Source organism: Nycticebus coucang, chromosome 9, assembly GCF_027406575.1.
Source record: "Nycticebus coucang isolate mNycCou1 chromosome 9, mNycCou1.pri, whole genome shotgun sequence".
Lineage (NCBI taxonomy): Eukaryota > Metazoa > Chordata > Mammalia > Primates > Lorisidae > Nycticebus > Nycticebus coucang.
The window spans coordinates 15,309,520-15,330,110 of record NC_069788.1 but is presented as its reverse complement, the minus strand read 5'-3'; the positions used below and the strand labels follow the sequence as shown (position 1 = coordinate 15,330,110).

The following is a 20,591-nucleotide window of genomic DNA, read 5'->3' as shown; positions in this document are numbered from 1 at the left end:
TTTATTCAGAACCACATGTTAAAGTTTTGGGATTTGAGTTCATCTCCACAATTACAAAGGTTTTAACATGTGTTCCTGAATAAAATTATGAGTTCTCCCCATGTTCAGCGATTGATAATAGCTCACATCTTTGAATAATATTTACAGAGGAGCTGATGAAGGAAAAAAAAAAACTGGGGAGGAAGCCATTTTTTAAATCTTGTATATTCTAAACTATTTATATGTCAAAGTTTATATCATATTTCACAGATTCTTGATGCATTTTCCATTATGCCTGTAAAATTATTTCAATTGCATTGACTTCATGTCTTTTAAGTCTAGAACAAGGCTAACATTTTCAGGAGAAATGAGATAGTAAGTAGTTTAGATTTTGCATGCCATATGGTTTCGGTTGTAATTATTCAACTCTGCTTTGTAGTACAAGAGCAGTTAACAGACAGTAAATAAACAAATGGGTGTTGCTGTCTTTCAGTAAAACATTCTGTGCCAAAACAGACAATAGACTGCATTTGGCCTGCATGCTGTAGTTCACTGGCTCCTGGTCTAGAATATGTTTTAAGTTTTTTTGTTTGTTTAAATTTGTTCTTTTAAGATTACAACTCTTTGGGAATTTTCCAGTAAAGAATAGACAAAGTCTATCTTATAATTTTTCCCTCTATTTTCTTTAGCATTTTAATCACAGTTATTTAATATTTTTAATTCCTAACTCTAAAATCTGGATAGTCTGCGAGTCTAGTTTTTTTTTGTTTTCTTGTTTTGTTTTGTTTTTTCGTTGTCAGTGACAGCTACTGGCTGCTTTGCATATCTAGTAATATTTGATTCAATGTTAGACATTGTGTAAAACAAATGTAGGGTCTTCAGACCATGTTAGTGTCTACCAGAAAGCAGCCCTCCTTTTCTTGGTTATTCAAATACAGTGAGGAGTTGATATTTCAGTTCAGTCAGAACTTGACCTGGGTCAAGGCTCCTCCTGCCTTTTCCACAGCTTCTCTAGAGCCTGCAGCATGTGCTTATCCCACCAGCCCTGAGGAACCATGGAAGATTCAGTTCTGCTCTTTAGAGGTTCCTTCCTCGATAGTCCAGAATTCTGCCCAGGCAATCTCAAATCCATCAAATGTCTTGAGGGATTGAGTTCTTCAAGCTGGACTCTTCCCTCAGTGGCATTTGTTCTCAAAGAACAAATGGGGAAAATTACACTTTTATGTTTTAGAAATTTTCATCCTAGCTCCTCAGCTTCCTACACGGTTTGAAACTCAGCAAAGGTTTCATGAGGAAAAATCTCAGCAATACTGTTAGGGCCACTCAGGTTTTCAACATATTTCATCAGTCCCAGACAATCAAATAACCATACTTTCTCTTTGTACGCCCAAGTTCCTCTTTCTGGGCCACACCGCCCCTCTGTTCTTGCCTAGATTTAAGAACACTTCCCAGAGAAAAATAAATAGCTGGAATTTTGGGCTTACCTCAGAAAAGATACGTGTTTAGTTCGTGTCCTCATCGCTGCTTACATAGCCCTTTAAAATCCTTACAAGTGTGATTTTTTTTGTAATTTGTTGGTCTTACATGAATTATACATTATTCCAAGCCAGTAAATTTCAATAGTACTACAAAAATGAAAAATAATGTTGGCTGGGCTTGGTGGCTCATGCTTATAATCTTAGCACTTTGGGAAGCTGAGGAGGGAGGATTGCCTGAGCTCAGGAGTTAGAGACCAGCCTAGACAATACAATAAGACATCTTCCCTACTAAAAAATAAAAATAACAAAAGTAATAATTATAATCTTTAGAAACATGTGATTGTGTTTCTTAGAGAATTTTAAGGAAACCTATTATATAGATGGATAAATAAAATACCTCTAATAGATACACTGTCATTTCTAGTTAGCTTCTACCAGGATGTCTCTATTACGAGATAGCATTTAAAACAGTGATCTGAAAAGTGAGATAGAGCTCGTGAGACAGACATGCAAAGACTAGAGAGAATGTATTTGTTAGTAAACCAGAGCACTTTCTACATAGAAGGAATACCATATGGGAAGACTGTAAGGAGGTGAAAGGACAGGCTCTGGGTAGAGGCAATAAACAAGAGTGTCGTGGAATGAATCTGGAGAGCTAGCTAGGGGAAAAAAGTTGCTGTGCCTTAAATGTCTTTGCATTTTATTCTAAGTTCAATGGGAAGCCCTTGAATGTAGAGGAGTGACATGATTCATTCTAATTAAAGGAGGTCATATGGCTGTTTGAAGATGGACCATGGGTGACAGGACTGGCTATGAAGCCTGCTATAGTCATCAGGATGGGAGATGATGGCATTATCCATTTAGGTGTAATGATCACATTTGGCTGATGGTGATGCCATTGTTCTGAGATAGGGAAGGCAGGATCATGAGAGATAATCAGGGAAATTGACAAAGGTTTCCATTAAGTATGGAGAGAGTATTTGGATATAGGAGTCAGAAGCTTAGATTCCACTCCTGGACAGGAAATGATTTAGGAAGACATCAGCCTAAAGAACAGGGAATGAAGAAGTGAAGAAAGGCTAGATTTTGATGATGAAGGGGAGCAGAAGAATAGGGTAGAGTTCAGAAAAACAGGTAAGGTCAAAAAAGGTTTAGATATTACTATTTTTGTTGTTTTAAATGGAAGTATTAGAACATTTTATATATTAAAAGATCTGATAGAAAGAGTTACAGTAAAAAATTAGAAGAGAAACAATAAAATTAATGAAAAGTCAAGAAGGCCGAAAGAGCTGAGATCTATAGCAAAAGTTGCAGAAGAAAAAAAATGGCTTTGGTTGGAGAAGAAATAACATGGCGAGCAGAAGGGAAAGATGAATACAGTGAAAAGAACTTGGTAGGTTTTGCGTGGGAGAGATTCTGGGTTTTTCTTCTCATGGATTCCATTTTCTCCATTCAGTTTGAGGCAGGATCATTAGCTAAGAGTGAGGATTTAGGAGGAGATGCTATGTCTTTTCAGGAGAGATGAAAAGGTATAAAATAGTAATTTCCAGGAGATTGAAAATAAGCCTATTAGAGAAACATAATAGGATTACCAGGCTGCACTGAGTGTAATCTGAGGTTTGAAATACAGAATTTAGAGTATAAGTCGTCAGTTTAGTTGTGATTTTTCTCCAGCTGAGTAGAGCTACTCAGGTGCAGATACAGAAAAGGCACTTGGTAGTGCCTTGCTCTTCAAAATGTTTTTTGAGAACGAGAAATATTAGTAGTGCCTGAGAGCTTTCTGAAAATGTAGACTCTCAAATTCTGTCCCACATGAAAATCCCTTAATCAGAATCTGCCTTTTGAAAAGTTCTCTTTGTGGTTTATATGCATGTTAAAGTTTGAGAAACACTGTGGTAGATTTTATCTAGAGTTGAAGTTTTGATGAATGAATGCATTGGTGTTAGAAAGAGGCAGAGAAGTAAGGTAACAATTAGTGAGCTCTGTGCCATCACGAGACATAACAGATTAGGTGACACATGATTTTCTTTTCCTGGGCCCATAGGAGAATTGTGCTTCCTCATCCCCTTAAGGTTGGGGGCCCAGTTCTGGTCCATTGGTGGGGTAAGGTGGCGAACTTTGTCATTACAGGCCTAATGATGTCATTACTAGTGCAAGTTCTATTGCCCTCATCACCTCAAGCTCTTGGACGACAATGATGAACAGATCTGCCTCCCTGATGTTGTGGGTTGTATGTGTAGTGTGAGATGTAGTTCTTGGTTGTTTCAGGCACAGGGAGTTTGGGGTTGTTTGTTAGCATAGCATAGCCTATCCTGTTCTAAGGGACACGGAGTGATGTGCTTTCCCTAGAAGCAGAAAGGTCAAGTCATGGAAATGGATTGAGCAAGCCTTAAAGAAGTGATGAGGTCATTTAGAGTTCTGTTTCCCACTTGAAAGGGTCCTAAAACTCTGGTCCCAGTCTGTGACCATGACACTGCTTTGAGCTCATAGAGCATATGCTAGCTCCATTCCTGGATCAAAATATTTATGAACATTCGGTGTTCAGGAAAGAAATCTCACCTACTTATGTCCTTTGCTCAGGATTGTAACTTTTGTCAAATTCTACCCAATCACTCTTAAAGCTGTTTCTAGTTTCTACTAGGTTGATAAATCTACTATCCTTTCATTCTTATTTTCAAAAGTTCTGGGTTTTAAGGAAGTGTGCACAGTGTATATCTGACTTCGTTTTTTTTTTGTTTGTTTTTTTAACTTCATGACTCAGTTTATTCTTAAATCTATAATTTGCAGTCCTCAAATTAGCGCCATCCTATTTCTTACCTCAGCGATTCCTGGGATAAGAAACAAAGACATCCATACCCCTGTGGCCAAATCATATTTATAAGACATTTCTAGGTCCTGGGTGACACATATATGATTTATGCAGGGCAATTCTGAACTAGATCTGCCCTGTCATATTGTCTCTATATGAGAATTGTCTTTTAAAATTTTAAATTCTAGCCTTAAGGCAACTCTGAGATGAGCAAAAGCTTTTTATATCAAATATAGGGGAAATTAAGAAATATTCACAAATTAGATCTAAGAGTATGTTATATTCTTTTCCCTAAGAATAATCTAGATAACCTCTGTCTTTCTTGTTGACTGCAGGTAGAAATATAAGTAACCTAATACCATCATCCAGGGAGTGACTTGGGCTTTAGAAAACAACAGAATTATGAACTGAATTGAAAGATGTATATTCTGATTATTGCTTTATGAAAAGAAGCTTCATGTATAATTATCTTTTAATTGAAACCACTTAGAACTGTGAAAGCCTTTAATATACTTTACAGATGGACTGTAGGAGTTGATGCTGAAAATAATATATAAATATATGATGTTTAAAGTTAGTGTCTTTGCACAGAACAACTATGATAAGCCTTTTTTTTAGGATTCACACAATAGAGGCAACTGTGTGGCTGGCAGTGGGAGGTATAAAACAAAAAGAATATGGTTATTTCAGAAACACACCTACTCTTTAAACCATGACCTTCACCGCATCTCTCTCTATAAAGAGCAAGGAGGCTTAATCTAGAACTATGAAAAGCAACAATTTTTAGGCTTCATTTCATTCCCTTTCACTGTGGAGCTCATCAACAATATTAACATGGATGACACAGACACTTTTAAGACTTGTCCTTTGGAGCAATCATGCTCATGGAGTGTTGCAATATGAGTAGGTATAGTCACTGATAATTAGAATTTTAAATGGAAATATTGAAATTATAAAACCTTGCTAAAATCGCTCAGTGACTAAAAGTTAAAAAAGTCCAACAATACCATCCAAAGGAAACAGAGTCCTTGTCACATCCTTAAGAAGCTCCTTTTGCCGCTTGAGTAAAACTACCTATAATATCTATTGTAGGTAGTGTGGTAAATGGCATTAGTAACATTTATACATTAAATCCTGAAATAGCAACTATTAATCAAATAATTGGCAATACCTTGACAGTCTGGTAAGTAGTTTCAAGTCTTTTTTTTTTTTCTTGTATTCTTTCTTCATCTGAAAAACATGTTTCTTTAAAATAAATGTGTTTGAGAATGATTTTTAAATATTGTCAAAACATTGAATATATTAACATATCTAAACTTTGTCAAAATAAACATTTGTACAATTTATAATGAATGCACTGTATAATGAAAACCTGGGTTAAGTATAGTTAAGTACATGGACTCTGAAATCAGACGGGTTGAGCTCGAATCTCGCTATAGGAACCCCGTAATCTTGGGGAATACAGATTAACCTTACTACATGTCTGCTCCTTCATCTGAAATATCAGTAATTATAGCACCTCCAAGGGTCATTTTAAAACTCAAATGATAGACTTATAAAAAGGTCTACTCCAATGCTTGCCAATGATCAGTACCCAATAAATGATATATTAATTTATAGGGATAGAAATTATATAAGCCGGACTGTAGATGTCTAAAATTTCTGAAATTCTTTGCCTACTCATATTAACTGGATATCTTAACAGGCAATTCTCTCATGAAATATAAAATGTTCCAATTATTACATATTTCTCACTTCTTTGTTTTGAATAATCATGGACTGCTGCTTTTACCTTGTCAAATTTGAATCTTAAGAGATGCAGAAGGTAAAAGACAATCCTGCTGTAGTTTCAGTTCAATTTAGCAAGCTCTGTGAACAGGTGCTTTTGTGTGGCATTGTGCTGAAGTTTGCAGGGAAAACAAAGATGACTATGAAACTACAGGCCCTTTAGGAGTTTATGGTCTAGTGACGAGATAACACTACCACAACATAACATAGAAGCAAGATTACTTCTATGAGGCTTGAAAGTAGAGATCATATCATGATTGCAGTTATCTTATCTGAAGAGAATTCATGAAGAAGAAAGGAGAGATAATTTAACAAGAGGATTTGGGGCAGCATGAGTCAGAGAATAAACAAGAAATTTCAGGGAATCCATGAAATTTCTTTGGGAAATGGTGACAAATATAAACTGATTATTATCAGGGTATCTGTGGCAATGTTGGAACAGTGTGGTGGACCAAACTGACCTTCATCAATCGTGTTGAGTTCCGCATAAACTACAGTAAGTATATATTAATATTTTCAAATAGTGAGTTGTAGCTTCTCTGAAAAGAAAGGTAGGGAATCCTTACATACCAGAAATAAAGTGGGGGGGGGGAGGGGAATCAAAGCTAGATTGATAGGAAAAAGCTGTGGGAGCTTCAGATCACATGTAAGCGCTTGGTGCTGAGGGCTGAGATTCTAAAGCAGTGGTTCTCAACCTTCCGAATGTTGCGACCCTTTAATACAGTTCTCGTGTTGTGATGACCGCACAACGAAAATAATTTTATGGTTAGGGGTCACCACAACATGAGGAACTGTATTAAAGGGTTGCGGCATTAGGAAGGTTGAGAACCACGGTTCTGAAGCCTTCTTGGGAATGGTGGCAAGGCTCCTCTGCGCTAGCAGTGATGCCCCCACCAAGCCTCCAGCAATGACCTGACACTGTATTGAGGCCTCATGCACTAGAAAACCCTGTGCACTCTTAGGCCTACAACGTGTATAAGAAAGTTGATACACGTAAAAGGTTTAGGAGAGAAAGGGAAAAAATCACCCTTCAGAAACTGAAACTCCTATCCTAAACCATGAGCAGATAGAATTAACATGAAAATTAGCATAAATTAATGCTGAAACATTGAACCATCTGAGGGTATCACCCCCAGAGAAATACACTCAAAAGTATCTCTAATAACTGTTACATTAACTTGGGGCTCCCAAAGGATAGATATATCCCACTATCATTTTGCAATAATTACAAATACCACAAAGCAAAACACCATGAGGGAAAATCAGAAAATGCAGGAATCAGGAGATTTAGCAAAGCAAGAAATAAAACATAACAAAAAGTACATTTTAAAACTATAATACCTTGATTTAAAATAATTAAGGGACAAAACAACAGAAAGCATGGAAGAATATGAAAAAAATTGAACAGAACTTTTGTAAGTGAAAAATATTGTCATTGAAATCGATGGATAGACTAAATAGCCAATTAGATCCAGTGGAAGAAAGAATTAGTGTTCTGGAAGTTAGGTATTGAAGACCTAGCCAAGTATCCATCTCATGTCCATGAGGAAAGGGATAGAGATAGAACTCTACATAGTAGTATTCAGAGAAATTGGAAATTGAAGATGATGGGAGAATAAGAGGAAACAATCACTGAATGTCTACTTTGACCTCTGTCTTTGTATTGATCCATCATCACAGCCAAGTAATAGTTTTTTTCCTATATGCAGACAAATCAAATGATCCTAAAATAAAGGTAAATCATTTTTCCAGTGGTCCTGTGTAGTGAGTAAAGTCTACATGTAAGGACCACAACTTAAATCTAGACTTTACGAGTCCAGTCCAGATGCTCTTTAAATTTAACATACTAGCAAGATTTTCACAAAGTATGATTTATAGATAATTAGAAAGTTTAATTTGCAATTTAATAAGTTTTAGTCTCCAACCAGACTTTATACTTTTGCTTTTGAAGAAAACCAGAGAGAAGATAATTAAAAGGAAGTTAACAATATGAAAAGTTGGTATTTAAATAAGATACATCGGGGCGCTGCCTATGGCTCAGTGAGTAGGGTGCCGGCCCCATATGCCGAGGGTGGCGGGTTCAAACCCAGCCCCGGCCAAACTGCAACAAAAAAATATCCGGGCATTGTGGCGGGCGCCTGTAGTCCCAGCTGCTCAGGAGGCTGAGGCAAGAGAATCGCTTAAGCCCAAGAGTTAGAGGTTGCTGTGAGCCATGTGACGCCACGGCACTCTACCCGAGGGTAGTACAGTGAGACTCTGTCTCTACAAAAAAAAAAAAATAAAAATAAATAAATAAAACACATCATTATCTTAAATAAAAGGCTGATTTTAAGAGAGAAATTTTGAAGAAAGGATTGGATGGGATTCAAAATCTTAGAGATCATGTTAGAATTAAACCACAGAAATAACCCAAAGGAGGAAAGAGAGACTGCAAATGAAGAACAGTTTGAAATAGAGAAAAAGTAAGGTGAGCAAACCTGTTAGTTTCAGCTTGTTCATAATCCAGCAAAGAAAAAGAACAATCTAGCAGATAAACTTATATTTGTCATTCTAGAAAAAAGGTAACAACGCTTAGGCAGAAAGTAAAAAACAAACCTTTCACAATACATTTGTTTTGTCAAAGGAAGATCAGCAACTGGGAATTGTCTTTCAAGTAAATATGTTGTAGACAGAAATGTGTCTCATCCAAATGCTCCTTATGCCCTGTATAAACACTGTGAATAGTCTATACCAGTGTGGAAAATATTGCAAGGTATTTTTCCTGAGCACTTTTCACTGACAATGCCAGGAAGGATGCTAATCAGCGCCAATTGTGAGAACTGGTGTTGTGATCTGGGCACCTGTTTGCTAAGAGCTGGCCTGAGAACAACTCATTGCACACATGAGCCTGCTAAGCAGCTGTCAGATGGCAATGACGTTAATTTACTATGGACTAGGGCAGGATTTGATGCTGACCCAGACGTGACAGACTGGCTTTCCTATGAGTTGAACCATCCAGTGCCTTCTGTAACTATTTTTATTGCAAGCAGAAAACATGTCTAAATGTTTTATTTCTCAAGATTCGAGTCAATGTTGTGACGTTTTGTTTGAGAGGAAGCATACATTAGAGCTATATGAGTTAAATTCCTCTCAGGTCTGGCTTGCCAGCATCATAGATAAAAGGCTTATTTGAAGCAGTCAGGCATTATTTACCTTGGCAACCATTGCTGCCTTCTATTCCTAATGGAGAACAATTTAATCTTCTGCAGCTTTGAGTATTGCAGCTGTGATTTGCATCCCCAACACAAAATAGAGGACCAAATTTTATGACATTTTTTAAGGTTAGACCTTAACTTTATATCTCTACAGAACTTACCTCGCACTTTACCTACTGAACCAGACACTTTTACAGCCCAGGGCTATACTGTCTCTTTATGTCAGACAGTTTACTTATCTCATGATATTTGATATGAGAATTTGCTGTGGACTCTGTTCATGAACGAGTTAGGGTATTTTCCAAATGTGCCTAACTTAATCCCATGACCTAAAAGGGTAAGTACAGGAGTCATTCATTCAATGTGTGTGTTGAATAAGATGTAAATGCTAGGCCAGGCATGATAGCTCATGCCTGTAATCCCAGCACTCTGGGAGGACAAAGAGGGTAGACTGCCTGAACTCAGGATTTCAACCTGAGCAAGAGTGAAACTCCATTTCTAAAAATAGCCAGGCATTGTGGTGGATGCCTGTAGTCTCAGCTGCTTGGGAGGCTAAGACAAGCGGATCGCTTGAGCCCAAGAGTTTGAGGTTGTTACAGTGTGAGCTATAATGCCATGACACTGTACCAAGGGTGACAAAGTAAGACTCTGTGTCAAAAAAAAAAAGTAAAAAAATATGTAGATGCTGAGATATACCAATAAACAAAATAGACAAAATCATCTCCTTCATGAGGCTTATATTCTAACAGCAAAGGCAGAAAAATGAATGAGCCAAGACATAGATTGCATAGTGGCAGGAAACTTGAGTGCCATGAAGTTGGGTAAGATCCCAGAGAATCACAAGGATTCCAGTAAAGAGAGAGAGTTGGGTAAGGCCTCTCTGAGAAGGTGATGAACAAGCATGGCGAAAGACTGTTCCAGGCAAATAGAAGATCAAAAGCAAAGACAATAGAACAGGCTTGCAGCTAATGTCATTGAAGGGAAAAAGGACCAGAGTGGCCAGAGTACAGTGAACGAGGGGAACGTCTTCGAAGTCTTCAGGAAGTAGAGCATGTAGGGCAGACAGATCACGGGGAAGATGCTTTCCTGAATGTTCTAGCTCCTCTGCTAGTTATGTTAGGCTTGTATGGGTTCGTTCAAATTAAGAGAATGATCTTAAAACACTTTTACAACATAGTCATACTTTTCAAATCGTAGAAGAAATGTAGTAAATGCAGTCTCTTGTGCCTCCATTACATGAGTAATAAGCTGCAAAATTGAAAGACCAATGCAGTCACCCCTGTCTCTGAAGCTCAATCCATCGTGTCGTACCACAAAGATGTACTTAGGCCTAACAAGTGATTCAGTCTAAAAAAGTTGCTTTGAACTGTATGGTAAGGCTTTTAATAAGACAGGGAACCTACCCCTCAAAATGCTGAAACACTATGGAGGCAAAAAGATACGTAAGCAAGTGGTTCCTATTAACTGTGAGGAGAATGCTGTTTGTATTTTCCTAGGTAAGAGATATGGTAGAACAAAGTCTAACTCAGAGCAGTTTTTAAACAAGAGATAAGGAAAGGAAGGAGGGTGGAATATTTAGTGCAAAAATATGAAGTCATGGAAACAGGACTGGAAAGGAAATTGCAAATAATTGTCAGTAGTTTTGAAGCAGGCATTTAGCCTGATGGTTCATGTCATTGTGGAAACCAGCTGGCTTCTCATTTGTGGGTCCCCATCCTTTTTATTGGCCAATGCTGTGTCTATATCATGATGAAAGGTGTTGATGCCACTCTATAGCAACTGGCATTGGGCCTAAAGAAATGGGCAAATAGGCCTAAATTACTGATGCCGTGTCAATCATTTGGGCTTTAGTTTGCGACTGATGGCTGCCACCTAAGGGAGATGGACAGAAATGAAAGAAAATATGGGGGAAAATAAAGTATTTTTCTTAATGGAAATTGATAATTATAATTATTACACTTTAACCTATCTATTTCAATATTTCTCTGGCATGTTCTTGATTATTTCACAATTGGAAGTTAATTTTAGCACAGATTTAGCAATGAGAAGGTAAAGAACAATTTTAGTAAGCAGGTAAAAGTACAATAGAGTCTTGCTTTCTCTTCACTAGCTCTATTATCTCCTGGTTTTGTATTTTCTTGCATAGTGTAAGATGTTTGTCCCCTTCCCTTGAAATGTAAGAAAAGCAGATAAGAGAATTGGCAGCACATTTCTATGGCCATCAAACTAATTTAAGCTTCACATTTTCATGGTTCATTCTGTTGTTAAGGAATTTTTTATTAGTTTTGCTGTTGTTTATTTTTTAAAAGAAAGCAAAAATAATCTAGCTTTCAATCATGTCATAGTAAATATCTAAAGTTTAGAGATATGTTCATAAGTTAAAATTGTCCTTGTGACAACTTTTTTGGGTGCTATATAAAGATGTGTTTATTTTAAGATGTATGGCAAAAGTTAATATGCTAAGCTTGTTAGTAAAGAGTAGATATTTTGAAGTGTTTATAATCTCCCATATCTGATCACACATTACTAAACAATCTCCCATGTTTTCCATATGCAAAAGTATTTCTTTAAATTTTTACTCCAATTAAAAACCTAAATTAACACACATTTTCCCCAGTGTGTTGTATTGTGTTCTAACTAGAAGTGGCAAGTCCATCGGGCCTGCCAAAATGTATACATTAGTTTTCTCATGCTGGGTGTTTTCATCTGAATATGGGATACACAAAATTTGGTTTTAAAATCCACACAAGTATTGCAAGGCTATTTTAAAGTTGAGTGAGCAATTTTTTACATACAGTTGTTTGATAGAGATACGCAGAGAAATGGGAAGATTCTGATGGTTCTTCTGTTCTTTTGACCACCACAGATTAAGGAGCACCTCGCCAAGGGTCAGAGAATGCTGGCAGGCGACGGCATGTCCCAGGTGACGAAGACACTGCTGGATTTAACTCAGAGGAAAAATTTCTATGCAGGCGATCTTCTGATGTCTGTGGAGATCTTGAGAAATGTAACAGACACATTTAAAAGGGCAAGTTACATCCCTGCATCTGATGGCGTCCAGGTAAGGGAGACAATTCCAGGAAGGAGAAGACTAGTGAAGATGTAATCAAGTTTGGGCCCCGAGAACCCAGGGCAGCCCTCTGGGCGTAGAAGAATACTCACTCACTCCTGCAGGGCAACCGTCCAGCTGTGCCTGGTGCCAGCTCTGGAAATGACCTCAGTTCCCTTAGTCATTCTTCACCCCTGCATCCTCAACCATAAAATGTACATATTGCCCCTCCTGGAGATACTGAATGAGAACATGCATGAAGTGCTTTGAGCCCTCAGAGAAGACAGAGGCTATAGCAAATTCAAGGTGGTATCCTGGATATTTTATTTTAACATTTGATATCACCATCTTGCCATAGGAGACTATTAAAAGTACATTAAGCATAATGAAAGCATATGGACTATAACATGCAAAGAAGACGTAGTATAAGGTTTTTTGGGAGGTTTGCTATTAGAAGAGGGAGAACCATATTTAATTTTGTGGCACCGTTGCCTGAAAATCTGAGGCAAATAAAAAAATTGTTTTGGATAAGAAAATTGGTAATTCAGTAACTCCTCATAGCATATGTTTTCTTGTCACGGAAGACTTTTAGAGCAACATCATTTATTTCCATAATAAATTTTAAGCGCTCACACAATTGCTATGTTGCCTTTGCCATTAAAGCAAAGCTTGTTGAATGGCTAACAAAGCACATTTAATGCAACTGCAGTTTGCATTTCAGATGAACTCTTTTTGTGCTATAGACTAAAAGATACTCTTGCCAAGAATGCTGAGTTGATTTCTGCATTTCCGGTGTAACTATTCTTCCTATATCTCTCTGCATTAAGTTCATTTAAATAAAGATTTGGCAAAACTCCCAGATCAGGTATTTTTTTCTTTCAACCTACTATTCATTTGTGAGCTTTATTTGAATTTCACTTGGAAAACACACAATTTGTTTTATTTTGTTTATATTTGTTTTAATTAACTATTGAGGGAAAGAGGAAAAGAAGACTGTGAAATCACAGAATCATTCGTAAATAATACAGATGCCCTGATTTGTATAGAGTTGCATATATTGCTAAAATTACATGTGTATACTGCTGAAAGTCATGGCTATGAGAATTATTCCTGCTGAGTTCTACATCACTAGTATTCCTTTTTAAAATTACGATCATAAAAATACATTGAGAGGTGGTATTAGATTGCAATTCCATCCGCAGTGTAAAAGTGTTCCCTTCTCTCCTCATCCACACCAGCATCTGCAGCTTTGAGACTTTGTGATGTGGGCCATTCTCACTGGGGTTAGGTGATATCTCAGAGTGGTTTTGAATTGCATTTCTCTGATGATCAGGGATGGGCATTTTTTCAAATGTATATTAGCCATTCATCTGTCTTCCTCAGAGAAGGTTCTGTTCCTCTCTCTTGCCCAGAGGCACAGGGGATTGCTTACTCTTTCTGTTGATTAACTTGAGTTCTCTGTAGATTGTAGTTATCAACTCTTTGTCAGATTGATACCCTGCAAATATCTTTTCCCATACTGAAGGTTGTCTTTTTGCTTTACTTGTTGTGTCCTTTTTTGTACAGAATCTTTTCAGCTTAATTAAGTCCCATTTGTTAATTTTTTTTGTTGTGATGGCCACTAAAGTCTTTTGTTATTAAAGTCTTTCCCCAATCCAACATCATCAAGAGTTTTACCCACACATTCTTCAAAGATTTTTATTGTTTCTTGTCTTAGATTTAAGTCTCTTATCTATCTTGAGTCAATTTTTGTAAGGGGTGAAAGAAAAAGAAATACATTGAGAGGTTTGGATGGAAGACTTACTACCATTTGAGCATTTCAAAGATGTATTTTTTTCCTGACAAAGAAACAGTTTTTATAATTTTAAAAAGTAAACTGAGTGTACCTTTTCCCTGAAAGTTCTGAAATACTTGGATGTATTAGCATTTACATTAAAAAGTAACATTTAAAGTCTTCAATGTGAAATGCAAATTTTAATTTAAAAAACCCTTCAGATGTTCCAAAGCACCTGGTAGAATGCTGCACTGAATAATCTCTAACTCTCAAACATATAGGGCTTTAAGAGTTCAGATAGGTGCTGAAGTTTAAGAAATTAAGATTCCCAAGTTATATTTTCAACATGTTTTGATTGAGCTATTTATTATCAGTCAGTACTCACTGAACAATTAACTTAAACAATTGTTTAGTCAGGGGCTTTAGCTGATTTGACTTAAATAGAGCAATTTGGCTGATAATTTTGCTGTCAGGTTAGCATAGTCAGAAACCGTTTCTCCATTTCCATCCTACTTCCTCATTAGTTCCCTGAATATACATAAAATCCCAAGCACTGTGGTGTCCTCACCATTCCCTTACAGAGGGGAGCTACATTTTCCTGTGGCATGGGCTTTGCTGTGTCTTTTCAGATAACTGGGATGCCATCCATCCTCTTCTGGAATTTCTTCTTCTATGTCCACCTGCCAAAATCCTAGCTCAAGTCCAGTAAGTCTTTTCAAATGCCAGACCACCAAGTTCCTAACTCCATCTGAAAATGATCCTTCTCTCCTCTGAAATCTCAGAGAACTTTGGGCCTCACGTATTTGACTTTTCACAACTTAATCCCTTTACTCTGCAAATACTTTTTGTCTTCTTTGCATGACTATAGACTATGGTTCATAACCATAATGAACAGCCCTTCACTTCAGAATTTGTCATTTCTGAGGACTCTAGACATTTTTAATTGGGTAGCAGCTCAGACTTACCATGGCATCAACTAAATTAATCTTGAATTCAGTTTTTCTTGTGTTTTCTGTTTTTTGTTTGTAGAGTTAGCAGTTCCAAGGCTGAACATGTAATATCTCGTCTGTTCCCTTCTTTTCCTTTCCCGTTGGGTCACCAGCACAGTGCCCTTTCTCATCCATTCCTACTGCCGTTTTCTAAGGCAGCATTTCCTTACCTCAGTTTCCTTACCTCAGCCTACATATTTTTTCAGCCTCTTTCCTTTGATCTTCCCTCCCATATCTACCTAAATCCCTATCCATGTTGTTCACTGTTGTACTTAATTGTCCTAAGGCAGCTTTATGTCTCTTCTGACTCAGAAACCTTGCTGTAGTATCAAGGCCTCCTAAATGACAACTCAAAGTCTTTATCTTGGTTTGTAGAATACTCCTCAGAGGTAGTTTATCTACCTTTCCAGCCTCTGCAATGGATTACACTTCCTCTGGAAGGGATTACACATCCTCTTAGCCAATCAGACACTTGATGCAAATGAGCCCCTTCCTGCTTCCTGTAAGCTCTGCCTGTTCCTGGCTCCAGGTCTTTGCTTCTTTTGTGCTTTTAGACTGGCTTGGTCTGTGCCAACCTTCTAAAGTCATCTCTTGGTTCTCTGGGCCTCTAATCACCAGCAGCACTTTTTCTCTCGCATCTCGTTATATGTTGTATTATTAGCACTCATTAGCAAATCTTTGAAAAAGGAGAAACTTTTCTGATTCATCTTTGGACCCTAGCCAAGCTCCAGCCCACATCCACCAAACAAGATTTAGCATATAATCTTAACTAGGCAAGGTGTTCAACAAATATTCATTGAATTAATTAACAACAAAATTAATAATCATGCATGTGCTGCTGAGCTTTTTCATCATTCTTTATCCACTGGAAAATGATGAGGAAAGACAAAACTCAAATAGAATGAGTTCTTTTAAATGTAGTAATGTGCAAGGCATTTTATGTAAAGTGGCTGGTAATGCTAGATTCACTAAAAATAGATTTGATGTATTGGTGAAAGAAACATAGAATAGTTATTATAGATATAAAATAGCTAATATAAATGAGATCATCAGAAAAGCCTAGACATCTCATTAGTAAATTACTGGGATTTAATGACTCATATACACACAGATATATATGTATTTGCATTTTTCTATTAAGAATTACATAAATTAAACTGTGAAGACCTTGGAAATTTTTGGAGGTTAATAAGATGGCTCTGATAATATTATCAGTTAAGAACATGAAAACTGCTATGATTTGTCCCAACCCATGAAGCATTTCTCTTTGTGCAGGTGACTCCCATTCAGATGTGCAGTCATCATTATTATTACTAAAAAGCAACTCTTTTTTTGCTTTTGAAACCTGTTCATGAAAAATTTCATTCAATACGGTTTCTAAATGTCAGTAAAATATTTTTTTCCTTGTGTTTTTATCCAATCTATTTCTGTTCAATAATCACAGTTAAGGATGTGAGAAATTTATATAAATATTTTAAATGAACAAACACATAGAATGTAGATTTACCCTTAAAATAAATTATGTAAATTATTGTTGTTGTCATCCTGTAAATGAGCTCACACAGAAAGCTGTTATTTTTAATTTTAATATTTTTTTTTTAAAAAATACTTTAACATACATAGCTTGGCAATTTCATAAATCAGAATACGTTTTCAGCTTAAGGAATCCATAAAATTATGATTTAAGTTTTCCCCATTTGCCTTACTGAGGGACAGCATTCACCCAAACTTTAAGTTCTTAGAATTATTATTTTTCTTTTATTAAGAGGAATAATTTACTGCCATTGATTGACAATAGAAAAAGAGGAAGCAAAATGTATATAACACCTACATGTTTTAAACCAGATAAGTCTACATGTTTTAAACCAGATAAGTATACTGTTTTCCCCTATAAATTAAGATAAGTGGGACATAGAAACTTTATCCTGTGAATTCTCAGAAGTAAAAATAATTGACATTATTTTCATAGAAAAATGCGTGGCTAGATCTCAAACGTTTCCCTTTACTAAATCAACTCCAAATTCCATTAAAATGGGCACAATTACTCCAATAAGCAACAAGAGTTAACTACAAAGCAAGGCTGGTTCCCTCCATTCATAACTCTGCCTGCCTGCAGCCACTTAACTCTTTGTCAGGGGTTGCAAATTAAAACTATGTTCATCATCAAAGCATATGATAGCCATTATTTATTTTTTATGACAAAACTGAAGTAGAACCGCAAAAGAGAATAGAGCAAAGGGAAAAAGAGGAAATTGTTTATGAAATTATTGGTACTATAAACCAGCCAACTAGCCACTCTCAGTTCCCTGAGAATTGAATGCAACATGCCAGCTACACCCTGCAGAGATGGCTGCAGAGGTTTTGCCTGGCCAGCTGCTGAAGCATGAAAGGAAGCTGCTTTTAAAGTGTTATTCTTCCCTGAAAGTAACACTGTGGATGTGACTGTGGAGCTGTACTTATCCTGGTTTGCGCAATAGCAACTCTGATATACACCATCATTTTATGGCCCTCTAAGAAAGAAAAGCTACTGCCTGTACCTGTGACACAATTCTAAGCTTCCAAATCCTACCCTAATTCAGGAATTTTTTTTTTTTTTTTTTTTGAGATGGAGTCTCAATCTGTCACTCTGGGTAGGGTTCTGTGGCATCACAGCTCACAGCAATCTCAAACTCTTGGGCTTAAGCCATACTCTTGCCCCAGCCTCCCAAGTAGCTGGGACTACAGGTGCCCACCACAACGCCTGGCTATTTTTTAGAGATGAGGTCTCACTCTGGCTCAGGCTGGTCTGGAACTCCTGAGCTCGGGCATTCCGCATCTCAGACTATTTTTTTGTTTTTTAAAAATGGGTAGAACATAGTTCAAAGACCTTTTCCTTCAAGAATATTCTTCTCCAAACCTTTAGGCATCCCTGCAAGACTCTTCTCATGTTAGATCTCTATGGGGTATAGCTTTTCTGATCTGCCATACGTTCCTCCAAGGCCCAATCTGAAGATCAGGTTTTCTTAAAATTCTTCTCAACAAATCCCAAGAGGAATTAGATTTTTTGCTACTTCTCTGAGCTTTGAAACCCTATATAGCACTACTATATGCTATCCCTACTATAGCACTCTCAAGCATACCATCATAAGTATTATTTCTAGTTCTGCCTTCAGCAGTAAATTTTAAGGTTGCTGACACACAATTGTGTCTCAAAGAACACAATAGCCTGGCACTTGAAGCATTATAACCAAAAATATTTGTTGAAATAATGAATGAATGAATAAGGGCAGTATAATAATGTTAGGTAATTCACATTGTTTCACAAAAAATAAGAAAACTAGTGTGGACATCCATTGCATAGAGAAAGAGCAAGGGAAGGGAAGGAAGGAAGGAAGAAGGCAGGAAGCGAGAGAAAGAGTGAGAAAGAGAAGGGAAGAAGAGAGAGGAGGCAGGAGAAAGCTTGTTCATTTACTTTTTTTAAACCAATGGAAAAAAGTCATACGGACTCTCACTTTGTAAATAGAGGGTCGAGTTTGTACTGCTCACACCAGAAACCGTAAGAACTGACAAAGTTGAACCAGACATACATAAATTCAATTTCAGCTTATTCAGTCACCATCTTGTTATCTGCAGGCATATTACTTGATTTTTTTTTCTATTTTATTTATTTCTAAGAAAAAAAAAGAAACAAAAGATTCAGCACCATCAATTCTTATTACTTGGAGTTCTATGCATATTCTATAAAATTACAGCAAACACTGAATTAACAACCATTACAAACAACTTTTGAATCATTTGTTCCAAGGAGAAATAGCGGATTAAGTTCCTCTGAGAATCTGGGTATAAAATTTTCAACTGATCAAAAAATGGCCTAGACTCATATGTGTGTCTTTTAAAAGATACCTTATTTAATGTCTGTTGTTGATATGCTAACATTAAACTCAACCACCAACATTATACCTCATGCCTAAACAAAGTTTGTATCTAATGCCTATTTTCTATGAAAGGCACATCACACCTTTCTTACACTTAAGATCACTAGATACTCCCTCAGCACTATTCTGGAGCCATTTTCAACAGTGAAATCACCAACAAAAAAGCAGAAACAATCTTAAAAGAAAAGGACACTTGTTTACGATATGAAGAATGAAACAAAAAGGCAGAGCATTTTCCAGCTGTTTCTCAGCTGGGAGCACCCACAGGGTCAACTCAAAATTTTCACCATTCTATACCTGACCACAATTGGTCATTACTGCATTGTGATCTTTGGTTTTGAGATTACAAATATGTTTTAGCAAGTAAGTGAATTCAGAAACACAGAATATATGCATGGTAAAGATCTACACATCTATTTGAGGGGCTTGTTGTGAGATTAAGAAATAATACATATTAAATAGATAACGATTCATGCATAGCATGTGGTACTTAACTGGCACAGGCCAGGCCTGATGGCTCACACCTGTTATCTCAAAACTTTGGGAGGCTGAGGAGGAAGGATCACTTAAGGCCAGGAGTTCAAGACCAGGCTGGGAAACATAAGGAGACCTCGTCTGTACAAAAAATAGAACAATTAGTCGGTCGTGGTAGCGCATGACCATAGTTTCTGTTACTGAGAAGCCTGAGGCAAGACTATCTCTTCAGCCCAGGCCTTTGAGGTTGCAGTGAGCTATGATGACACTACTGCACTCTGGCCTAGGCAGCGGAGTGAAATCCAGTCCCCCTCCCTCAAAAATAGCCTACCCAATTAACTGGTACATGGTGGTTTCTAAATAACATTATTATTGCTAGTATTGTAATTCTTAACATGAAAGTGAACAATGGGCCTTGTTCTCAAGCTGCTTGCAATATCATTGAAGAAAAAGAAACTTATGAATGAAACTAGACTGGAGAAATGTAAATACAGTATGTCTTCTAGGAATTTTAGAAAATACAGAGGTCAGAACTTCAGTCATAAGCAAAAACTTCACAGGAGAGTTAGGACTTCAGATAGAATTTGGAGTAGCGATTTAGGCAGAGAAACACTCAACAGATCGTCAGACTGTATAATCAAAAGCATAGAAATGGCATAAGCAGAGCTTGTTTTGGAAACCAAGTCTTGTGGATAATGAGATATATATTGGAAAATGCAGATTATGAAGACTGGGGTATTAAGAGCAAAGAGAAGTGTTTAGATTTGATTCTCTGTAAATGAAGTTATTAAATATGAATTTTAAAAGATTGAATCTTTTTAGAAGTAACATGGATTGGGGAGTGAAAGAAGAATGGTGGGGGGACCCACAAAGATGCTGTGGTAGATACAGAGGTATACAGATATAGAGATATAGAGGTCAGAAACCAAGACAGCAGAACTTAGTGCCAGTGGGTCAGAAAAGAGGGAAAGAGATACCTCTTAGTGGATCAAAGGTAGGCCTTTGAGACTGTTTAGATTTGGGGAATGAAGAAAGAAAATAATGGAAAGAACAAGCATGTGGGGGTGTCCACAGAGACTCTCAGTGTGCTGTGCTCCTCAAACTCATCAGAATGTAAGGGCCATTTTCTCCTCAGGCATCTTC

At 37.0% G+C, this 20,591-nt stretch overlaps 1 protein-coding gene across 2 annotated transcripts in view; it reads left to right on the top strand.

Moving 5' to 3' along the window:
• The window catches only part of ADGRB3 (adhesion G protein-coupled receptor B3), a 738,597-nt gene that overhangs the window by 335,534 nt on the left and 382,472 nt on the right, over positions 1-20,591 (top strand). For both annotated transcript variants that reach the window (XM_053603066.1, XM_053603067.1), the window contains exon 9: positions 12,115-12,309. In XM_053603066.1, coding sequence (XP_053459041.1) covers positions 12,115-12,309 — 195 coding nt within the window. The remainder of the gene's footprint in view (positions 1-12,114; positions 12,310-20,591) is intronic.